The sequence below is a fragment of the Synchiropus splendidus genome, chromosome 4, assembly GCF_027744825.2.
Source record: "Synchiropus splendidus isolate RoL2022-P1 chromosome 4, RoL_Sspl_1.0, whole genome shotgun sequence".
Lineage (NCBI taxonomy): Eukaryota > Metazoa > Chordata > Actinopteri > Syngnathiformes > Callionymidae > Synchiropus > Synchiropus splendidus.
In genome coordinates, this window is record NC_071337.1 from 3,565,183 (window position 1) to 3,576,598 (window position 11,416).

General features: G+C 46.6%; 1 protein-coding gene across 1 annotated transcript; it reads left to right on the plus strand.

The window, feature by feature from the left end:
- Nucleotides 1-7,023: 7,023 nt before the first annotated feature.
- On the plus strand, nucleotides 7,024-10,751 carry LOC128756786 (class I histocompatibility antigen, F10 alpha chain-like). The gene is made up of 5 exons (XM_053861450.1): nucleotides 7,024-7,075; nucleotides 7,749-8,015; nucleotides 8,963-9,241; nucleotides 9,774-10,070; nucleotides 10,424-10,751. The coding sequence occupies exons 1-5, from the start codon at nucleotides 7,024-7,026 to the stop codon at nucleotides 10,570-10,572; spliced, it is 1,044 nt and encodes a 347-aa protein (XP_053717425.1). The 3' UTR covers nucleotides 10,573-10,751.
- Nucleotides 10,752-11,416: the final 665 nt, after the last annotated feature.

The following is an 11,416-nucleotide window of genomic DNA, read 5'->3' on the forward strand; positions in this document are numbered from 1 at the left end:
TATTTGGGTTTTCTCTCCTGTTTTCTTTTGCACTGAAGCTTCAGCCACTTGTGTGACGCTTCAATAAACTCACCCCAAAATCTGACCGAGTCTTGAATCCCTCCTTTCTGTGACGAAACTTTGAGGATGTTGTTCACGTCGTCTGCTCCCACAAACATTTTGTAAACTTTCAAAAGTTATTGATTATTTTATTGATGATGAAAGGTGGTACATTGAACCCCAAGAAAGTAAAATAAATAGTTCAATAGAGTTCAACTACAAAGTGCTAAAGAACAACTCCCACTTTGGACTTGAATCTCCCGCTCATCCCTTGACCTTAGACCAGACCTGGGCAAAGTGCGGCCCGGGGGCCAAATGTGGCCCTTTGACTGTATTTATGTGGCCCTCCTGGAGTCAGAGCAAAACTATAAAACTGACATTGTTGTTGTCTCTGACATTTTGTCTTATGGATTGTTTTTTGTTTATTATGATGTAACTGAAACATAACCTTCTTGTTTAATTATTTTTTCTAAATCTTCTCTAGTGGCTATTTTAGGAGCATTTCTTGTCCCTTAAGTAAATTTTGAAATGTATGAGCCACATTGACAATCTTTAAATGGAATGTGGTTTAAATTAAATAAAACACAACAAACCAACAGTTTCTATGCATTTTTACAGTGTAAATTCATAATCACACATGATTTTTATTTTCAATTTTCTCTTGTTCTCCTCTCTTTGTGTTTGACGGCCCTTCTCAACGGTCACAATATATAACCCGGCCCCTTGGGAAATTTAATTGCCCACCTCTGCCTTAGACCCTTAGAAGGTGTGGGAGACGGTGCCCACCACTGGTGGAACGTGCACACAAGCCATCATATGAGGTCAAACTTCCAGCTCTGCTTGAAGACAAGCTTCGCCAGCTCGACGTGCCTGACTCCCTCTGCAGATGGATTACAGACTTCCTGACCAGCCGGAGTCAGTGCGTGCAGCTGGCGACAACTGTCTCCGACACTTGGACCCTCAACATCGGGTCTCCTCAGGGCTGTGTTCTCTCTCCATGGCTCTTCTCTCTGTACATTAACTGCTGCACCTCCAGCCACCAGTCCGTGAAGTTGATCAAGTTTGCGGATGACACCACCATCATCGGGCTCATCTCAGATGGAGATGAGTCGGCTTACAGGAGGGAGGTGGAGCGGCTGGTGTCCTGGTGCAGCAACAACAACCTGGAGCTCAACGCCCAGAAGACAGTGGAGATGGTCATAGACTTTAGGAGAGTCACAGCTCCTCTGTCCCCTCTCATGTTGGCTGGTTTACCCATTCCTATTGTAGACTCCTTCTGCTTCCTGGGAACCACCATCACTGAGGACCTCAAATTGGAGCCAACCATCAGGTCCCTCATCAGAAAGGCCCAGCAGAGAATGTTCTTTCTGAGGCAGCTACGAAAACTACGACTGCCGACGAAGTTGCTGGTGGAGTTCTACACGGCCATCATCCAGTCCATCCTCACCTCCTCTATCACTGTCTGGTACAACAGCGCCACCTCCAGGGACAATTGGTAATCAGCCGTTGTTGTTTTTTTTAAATTTTATTTTATTCATGTCAGCACTTTAATCCAAAGCACTTTCCTAGTTGGTGGGATCCCCACTGACCATGGCAATAAAGTTGATTCTGATTCTGATCAGATGAGTTTGAAAAGGAAAACACCGAGGTGGAGTCAGAATTCTGCCTGTGGCTTCATTGGTGACCACTTTTTATGGAACCTGTGAAACATGAAGGTGACAGTGAGGACACCAAGTGGGAGCTTCAGAAAACATGTCACGAGCAGGCTTTTAGCCAGGATTTTGAAACAGGGTGTCCAAAGCCACGCCCCCAGCTCATTCGCCTGTAGTAGCCATGACAACGAATGACTTAACAAATTGCTTGGTAAAAATCTATTTGTCGAAAAATAACTTTATAAAAACACTTGGGCCAAATAATGGTTAACAGAGATGGATGAACCAAGGAGCTGTTGCCACAGTAACACTTTGAGATGCAGGAGTCTCCTGGGCAGCTGTTTGACTCAGCTGACCCTGATGTATTAAAAAAACTAACATATTTTTGTCATGATTCTTTCCCTCACGACAAGCTAAGTGTCTACAGTTTTGTTCATCTCCTTGCAATATACTTATGCAAGATAAGCAACAGTTGTATCAGCTGTGGATCTGAAACTTCCACGCATTTAAACATTCATTCATTCAAACAAAATATATACAGTATGAAGGCTCTACTCTGCCTCTGGATTAAATAAATAGAACCATATGAATTTTGATTGTTTTTGATTGTATTTTGCTCATATTCGCCAAGTGGTGTCTGACCACCGGCACCGAGGAGCAGGGAGGAGCTTCACGCCAAAAAAAACTCCAATTCACTCTGATTAAAAAAGTTATGAATTTGTTTGTGTGAAATGTTAATTTTGAAATGCACAATAAATATACCGGTGTCTGATATATTTCTTCACATGAATTTCCTTCATTCTGAAGATAACACTGTTTATATATATTCATCGACATGAAACAACCCGTAGGTTGTAACTGACTCTCCATAATGTCCCCAGGTCAGTTGCAAAAGTCATTTCTTTTGTGGAGGACGTCGTCTCCTTATACGGTTCCACAGACTTCAGGAGCCATTTCAGACTGACAAGAGAACAAGTGGAGTTTGGTGACAGAAGTTTTCTGTATAACTTTAGTGCCTGTCATTTCCTCTTTCCATCTTGTTTGGACCTGTCTTTTGCCCTTTTGCTGGTGGTCATCAGGTTTCCCAGCTTTTTCTGTTGCTAGACCTTCCATTTCTTTATAGAAAGCCGCCCTGTTTTTGTGGTCGAGACCAAGGTGACTGCGTGTGAGATCCAGCCGCAGAAGGGTGGCTTCATGTGTGAACTCTGTAAAATTAATATTGTTCAGAATTACAGTGTGTCATCCCCTACAACTCTGATTCAAACAGGAACTCTGCCTTTCTGTTTTGATGAGGTGGAAGTGGAGGGGACCTGAGTGAGACCAGGAGGACCTTCATGAGCTGAGGTCTCTTCAGGTGACTGAGGAGTCAGCTCCATGCCACTGGAACCTGGGAGCGACACTATGGAGAATGTGTCGTCCAAAGCACACTAGACGCTGATATTGTCCTCAACATGTGTCCAGCTCAATGGCTGTTCTTCATCTTTACTTTGTGAAAGGTTCTAAATTCTTGGAATGACTGTATTCAGTTCTCTTTAATGCATGTCGACTATTTTATTAGCAAACATGGCATGTTTGGTAAACATCACAACATCTTGGACATGTCTGGAATTATCTGTTGCACAATTCTAAATGTTATGCTCTTCCACACAGTAAATGTGCCACATCCTGTTCCATAGTAAACGCCCCTGTTTGACTCTCCCGTCTTCATTCTTTCAGCAGTCTCCCTGCTGACCTGCATCTGGACACAGCACCCTCAAAATCACTAAAGAAAACAGTGACCTTCTCCATCATGTGTACTCAAAATAGCCCAGGTTTGGTCCGTTCCCTATGTAGCAGGTCAATAGAAAGCTGCACAAACTAACCTCCTTGACCTTGACTGTAACCATGAATTATGATCTCATAATAATAAATATTCAATACATTGAAGTGCTCCGGTGTCATTTTGCATTTTGTGTCTGCGTGTATGTGCATGTAAGTTGATTTCAACACCTGGAATAACCGACAGATTCATCACCTCATCCATCATTTTCAACAGACCTGCAGATCACTGTCAAATGTTTTGTGATCCATACAAACCTCCAAAGATTGTCACATACAATATGAAAATAGGGAACAAAACAGGCCTCAGTGTGCTATTACAATTGTTGAGATTACAAAGAAATGTCTTTGAGTATTGTGTGATAACATATGTTTACGTGACATGAAAAATAGTGTTCTCAACTTCAAATTATCAGAACGTAAAACATCCGATTGTTGTCAAGCCCTAGAGCCAGTCAGGTGGCACTCCACTCCATCCCAGCATGCACTGGGAGCCAGGCGGAAGTCAGACTGCCACAGTGGTTCAGAAGCAACTGCGGGGCGCCTGGCTCCCGGCCCCTGTTCTCGGGGCTCTCTCGAGATTTGGTGGTGATGGTGTTGGTGCTGAACAGCATGATTCTGGAAACCCCAACTTCCCACAATGCATTGCGCATGGATCAGCTAAGAAAACTGCTGTGATTGGTTCTTCACAGCAGTAACTGAGTGTGTCAGTCATGAGTCGCTGGTGTTTGGATGCTGTTTCTCTCCTTCACTTCCTCCTGCCAGCTCTGGCACTGGGTGGGCATGAGGCCAGCGGAGGCCTGGCTCACCTGCCGCTCATCACAGAAGCAGAGGTGGAGCATCTGGTCGCTCCTGGCCACAAAGTGCCAAAGTTCCATGACAAGTGACGGCGAGCAGGAAACGCTTGATCAACTAAACCACTCAGACAGGTCCATCTGTGAGTGAAATGCACTTCTGAGGCAGAAACCAGAGAAAATCTCAAGCACGGAAATGATTTATCATCAGAATATGATGTTTAATATGACAATTGAATTGGTTATTACATAACATTACACACAGAAACAAAAGGAAAAGGTTCGCGGGCGCCCTCTGGTGGCAATAGTGTGGCAGTTCCAGTCCCAGTGTTCACTTGACAGAGAGAGGTTCGAGAACAGGTGTCAGGTGCTGGTGAGGAACATCGACTCCATCTGTTCACTATTTATGAATAGATGTTTGTCACTTTAAGACTTAAGGATTCGTGTGGTTGAAAGAATCATAAGAAGAACATTGTCAGAAGGGGCTCTGGTTCTGATCCGGTCTGGACTCCAGGAGGGAAATGATGGTTCAGGTGGTTCAGTTAAAGGGCAGAACAGCAGCGCACCTGTCAGTGTCAACAGGGAGGAGTCGATAGATGTGTTAGAAAAGAAGCAGCAAAAACTGCTTGTTGTGTTTCTGCTCGTAGATCACTTCTTCCTCGATTCTCCGTCATCATCAGTAAAATGTTCTGGTCGTCCATAAAAGAGTAATAAAAAGCGCTTTGTTATGCAGACGTGTCCCGTTAGCTCCATTTACTGACTGTTTCTTCTTCATATTGAGGTGTGAAACCTTTCCTGTCTCCACACTGGACCGTGGTAGAGGGTCACAGGGGAGGTGCTGGAGCGCTCACTCCAGGGTTTGATGTCCTGTTGTGGGCTGGAGCTGGGACAGGGATGAGGCCAGTCTGGGACAGAGCGTGACTTGGTTTATGACTTGGTCACAGCCAAACTGCACAGAAGCGCACATTCAGAGCTGGACACGCACCGGGCACCTCTTCCCTTCTGGAGAGACCTCACTCACTCGGCAACCCCTCCCACATGCAGCGGCCACACACATAGAGGAACAGCCACCTGCAGCAGACACTCTACATTCACTCCTACAAAAGACTATTTTAAGGCTTGGAACGCATTATTGCTTTCCCCATTCATTGTAATGGGAAAAATCCATTCAGATTTCGACCCAAACGCTTCTCGAACGGCCGTCTGGAGCGGATTGTGATCGAGAACCGAGGTGCCACTGTATACTGGAACCCCAATTTGCGTGGCCAGAGGGTTGATTCTCAACACATGGTAAAACTCCTTCAATTCTTCGCTTTCCTCGTTGCCCTGTTTTCTAAAGATTTACGTGTGTGCTTGAAGATTTTCTCAGCCACCTCCTTAGTTCTTATTGTTCCTTCGTTTTCTATTGTTGTGATCCGCTATTGTGCGTGTGTGAGTATCATTTGGCTAAACCCACTTGAAGTTTCCCTGTGTTACAGTTGTTCCTCATGTACGTGAGAGTTAGATCCACTACCCAGCGCTTTCTGTTTTCCCCGCCTCGTGACCTTAACTCTGAGCGCGTCTTTTGTTGTCCCCCTTCGTCAGATTCACAGCTGATACATCTCTGTGCTGGTCCTGCATCACTACACGAAAGAAGATGAACCAAACTGTTGTCGAGATAGCATGTAGTAGGAGTAGTAATGTGAGTCCCATCCCTTCATCAGATCAGGAGAGCGAGGAAGAGCGCTCAGTATCTGGGGATCCTCCTCGACACTCGCTCCATCGCGGTTGTCAGACGAGAGATTATCAAAACTACTGCACGCAGTTGCGGCAGCAAGAAGAGCTCAGAGGATGAGGGCAAGCGAGGTGATGACCTTGTTAGGTCTCATGTCGGCAGCACATTCAGTGGTCAGACTGGGTCTGCTGTATATGAGATGGCCTCAACACCGGTTCGCTTGTCTCAGTCTTGACCCGGTGACAGACAGATCGAAGTGGCTGGTCCTTCCGACCCAAGCCCGGCAGGATCTGATTTACTGGGACTCCAGCAGTCGACTTCTCGAGGGTGTCCGTTTGGGCTGCGTCCAGCGATGCCTGCACGTCTTCTCTGATGCGTCCCCAGCGCGCTGGGAGAAGAGCGCGTGGGAGGACGATGGTTGGATCCCATGGCGCACATAAATCAGTTGGAGCTAATGGCGGTGGAGAAAGTGTTGAAGCACTTTGCACCATGTCTGGCGGGTCATCATGTGGTGGCCAGGTCGTTGGAAGGGCTATGTAGAGCCCCATTTGGGCCACTTCTTCTCCTGGCCTTACTGTAGCTTCAGCTAAGAGAGTGGGTGATCTGACAGGAATAACTGGATATTTGTCTTGCATTGCAAGACACGTGTCAACTAAATGCTCGACTTTCATAACAAAGTGTGTTTTGGAAAAGAATAGACGGAACCACACTGACAATACGTCTGACGTTTTTGTTTAAATGTGATCATTCTGAAGTCAATCGTGTTCAGTCTGTGATGTAAACAACATTACTTTTCATTGGTGTCAAGTTTAAATGTACAAAAATAGTCCGGCGTTGGTTCTAATTTTACTTTCGATTGTGACTTCAGGAGGCGGAGACGAGCCGAGGGTGAAGCGTCATCGGCTCCTGTCAGACTCTTCATTCTCTGTCGGAGCTTCGACAGGTCACACGCGCTTCTTCCTTCATCCGCTGCCGGAGACGTTTGTCTCCGAATCATCGGGTCAAGATGAGACTTTTGGCTCTTCTGTTCCTCCTGGAGATCCACGCTGCTGCTGCAGGTAAATGCGCAACAAAGTCGCTTCATCATGTCAATGTTGGTCTGCTTCTCTGGAGCCGCTTGATGTGTCGATGTTGGAAGGAAGTCAGGAGGAGAAAGTCAAGCATGAAGGAAGTGAAGCGTCGATGATGTGCTGTGTGGTGTTTTCAGTGGTAAAATCTTTGGGTGGTACACCAAAACTAAAAGCTATAATTACAACATAATATAGTTGTAGTAAACAGTTGTAGTTGTAGTAAAAAGAACAGTAGAAAAATATCAGAAAGAGCGGCTTGCCTGGCCGTGCGTTAAATGCACGTCATTTGGGATGAATCATTTCATAAGAAATGCATAACTGACACTTTATGCGACTGGAGGCTGGGGTGGCCTGTGGGGTGGCCAGCAGATTATAGGGGTGGCCGTGGCCAAGCCTGGATGTGTGTTCATTTCCATATTAACAGACTGGAGAGTGTTGGTGTTTCCTTCACATCAGATGTGTTGCTGTGTCTGAGTGTGGATTTAGCTCCAGTTGACTCTCAGTCCTTGAAGGTGACGTCAGCTCTCTGGTGGTGTGACGTCACTGACGGTGATAAACACTCGGTGGTGTTCAGACGGACGATGACGTCATCATGTCAGCAGAGAAATGCTTTGGCTGTGACTCCTGGAGGATTTGACATGTTGTCTCTTGTTTCCCACAGCGTTTCATTCACTCAGGTATTTATTCACACTATCATCTGGAGTTCCAAACTTCCCTGAGTTCATGGCTGTTGGTTTAGTGGATGAAGTTCAGATCCTTCACTATGACAGCAACAGCAGGAGAGTTGAGCCCAAACAGGACTGGATGAAGCAAGTCATCGCTGATGATCCAAGTTATTTAGTGAGACGCAGAGAGTTTTGTATTACTCTGCACCAGGTCTTGAAGGACAACATTGAAGTTGCGAAATCACAATTCAACCAGACTGGAGGTTTGAATTTATCTTTCTATTTCACTATCACACACAGTGTATGCTTTGATGTTTTGTGAGGACCTCTCCTGGCCATCACCCTTTCCCCAGCCTCTCCTCCTAAACCTAACCATCCAAAACACACGAACCAGACTAGAACCTAGTTATTTTGGAGTTTTAATCCTCCAGTTGAGGCTTAACCTCTCCTTCACTGTCTTCAGATGGTTTCTCTTCTGAAGTGGTGCTGGTGGGGCCACAGTTTGGTCTCCAGTCTAAAGTCTGTGAGGACAGCTGGAGCTTTCTAAAGCAGGAAAGAGCAGCTGTAGAGTTGGTGCAGCTGGAATCAGAGGTGAGCTGGAGGTGACAGATGAAACATCAGCTGTGATCAAGCTGGTCAGAGGAGGATCTGTCTGCTCTCACTTCTGAGAGTCCAGGACCTTCAGCTTCTTCTTCACATGACGCTCTTGATTCACACATTCTGTAGCTCCTGACTGAAGCGCAAGATTCCCACTGAAACATCAGGCTTTTCAACTCAGGTCCTGTTTTGGACTCAAGTCACTCAAACACTTGTTCAACACTTCACCTGGAGAGTTTGGGTCACACACGTCCTGACAATAGTTCATCCACATAGAAACACACAAGTCTGATTCAGACACTGGAGAGAGACACACGAGGACACACACACACCTGCAGAAGTCGACACACAGATGAGTGAACACATGAAGACACATGTCCAGACACACAGAGACACACACCTGCTCACACAGGTCCATCACCACACACTCATGTACACACTAAAGCACTCAGCCATGTGTGTACAAATACACAAATGATGACACACACACATGTTCACACACTCTCAGCAACACACACAAGATCTGAAATGTCAATGTGGACAATATTGCGCTTTTTTGTGGGGCGTCACTTAAAGAGTGAACAGCTCTCACTCTGCTACTCTTCTCTCTCAGGGGTTCACACAGTTCAGAGGATGTTTGGCTGTGAGTGGGACGATGAGACCGGAGAGGTCAGAGGTTATTATCAGGATGCTTATGATGGAGAAGACTTCATCACGTTCGACCTGAAGACTCTGACATGGATCGCTCCAAAGCCACAGGCTGTCATCACCAAACACAAGTGGGACAGTGATGAGGGTTTTAACAAATATTGGCGAAGCTACCTGACGCAGTACTGTCCTGAGTGGCTGAAGAAGCATCTGAACTATGGCAAGAGCCGCCTGCTGAGAACAGGTAGGTCACATGACCTGAGGCTTCACTGCCTCTTCCTCTCCTGACTCTCCAAACATGAATGTGCTTGTGACTGCCTTCCTGTCTGTGTGTGTCCGTGATGGACTGCTGCGGGAGCCTGTTCCCCTTGCTGGCTGGGACCAGTGTTTGACAATGGGAAGCAAAGACTTTCTCTCTGACTCCAACTCAGTCTGGACTTTCCTCCTTCAGATCACTGCTGCATGACTTTCTTTTCTTGTCTTCAGTCGTCACTGAACGTTGACATGTGAGATGTTTCTTCACTCATGGGTTTCTGACCAGACTGAGACCCAGGCGAAGACAGCAGTGGCACTTTCAGAGCCACTTTCAGATCACAACACAGCACTCTCCATCACCGTCTGACTTCACACCTCAGTGCAGCACTTTTCACACACTGACACACACAAGATTGTGAGGCAGAGAATCTTCATATCATGACTCAGCAACAATATGAAGAAGGTCCTGGTGTCACTGGTGTAGAGAACTCATCTGAGCCTGGATCTTCTGTCTTCACCAGAGCTTCCAAGAGTGGCTCTCCTCCAGAAGAAGCCCACCTCTCCAATCGTCTGCCACGCCACAGGTTTCTACCCCGCCAGAGCCGTGTTGTTCTGGACCAAAGACGGAGAGGAGCTTCACGAAGACGTGGACATGGGAGAGGTTCTTCCCAACCCTGACGGAACCTTCCAGATGAGGGCTGAGCTCAGACTGTCGGACCCGTCCGTGGACTGGGGGAGGTACAGCTGTGTGTTCCAGCTGGCTGGTGTGAAGGAGGACGTGGTGACCCCGCTGAGGAAAGAAGACATCTGGACCAACAGTAAGGTTCCTCCATCTTTGTTCTCAACAGGTCACATGGTCTCACCGTAGAAGTGAAGAGCTGAGTCTGGAGAGCAGCAGGACTTCCTCATTCTAGCTCAGGACCTGTTCCACCTCCTCATTTAGGGTGTCTTCTTAGTGTCCCAGCACCTTCTCCAAGTGTGTTGTGTGACTGAAGATGAATGTTGTCCAGCTGTTGGAGTGTGTTGCTTTCATCACAGACTTGATCAGAAACCTGGATCTGGACTGAGCCTCCCACATTGTTTCAACCTTCATGTCCAAAGTCTTTCACCTTGTGACCTGTGTGAAGCCACACTCTGACGTGGTGATGCTGTTTTGTCATCGTGTCTCCAGGAGAGCCCGACCTGAACCTGGGGCTCATCGTGGGAGCTGTGGTGGCAGCTGTGGTCGCACTTGGTCTGATGGTTGCTGGGTTCTTCGTCTACAGAAGAAGAAGAACTGGTGAGGAGTCACACACAGATGAGTTTATTGGAGCATCATAGAGAGACACAACATGACACTGGAACACAAAGATCACAGCAGTTTGAATGGACAGCAGGGGGCGATCACACTGTCAAGGTGTTCTTGGAACTTCTCTCTTCCTTTGTTGGCCTCAGGGTTTGATGTTTGGAATCACCAGGTGGGAAACCTTCACAAATTCAAACTTGGCTGTTAGTGAAGCATCAACGTAAGTAAATTATTTTCTTGGCTACTGAAATTCTCTGGAGGCGGAGCTACAGGGCCATCAACAAATGATGATGCCAGATACGTTAATTTACTGCAGGATTCATAGCGAACAGAGCATATTCACATTAAAGTGCCAGCGAACACGTTATTTATGTTGTCAGCTTCAGCATGTGAAGAGCTCAGATGTTTCCAGGGTGTTTCAAAAGCAAAAAGGAAAGAAATAGTGCAATTGTGTAAATTGACGATAAATGACAATAATAAACCACTAGCTCCGCCTCCAGAGAACCAGAGTAGGCGGGAAAATAATGGAGCTCCACCAGAACAGTGCTGAAGTTGCTGGAACCTTCACCAGTCTTGTGAGTCCTGTCATGTTCCTGACAGTAACCAGCCTGTTGTTCTTCTCATTCCAGCCAAAGCTCCTCCATCTTGTAAGTACAGCTGCTTCACTGTCATCACCACCATCCACTGATCCTCCTTGACTGCAGTGATGGTTCCTGTGTGATCAGGCTGTGAGCTCAGATCAACTCTCTTGTTTCAGCCAGCAACATCTGTATGGAGGATCTGCCGCTGAGGCCAGACACACGCCCTCCTGCTCCAGGTAAGTGAGCTCTCGTGGACCTTTGAGCTTCAGGTTCAGTCAGGACCTTCATCTTGTGACGT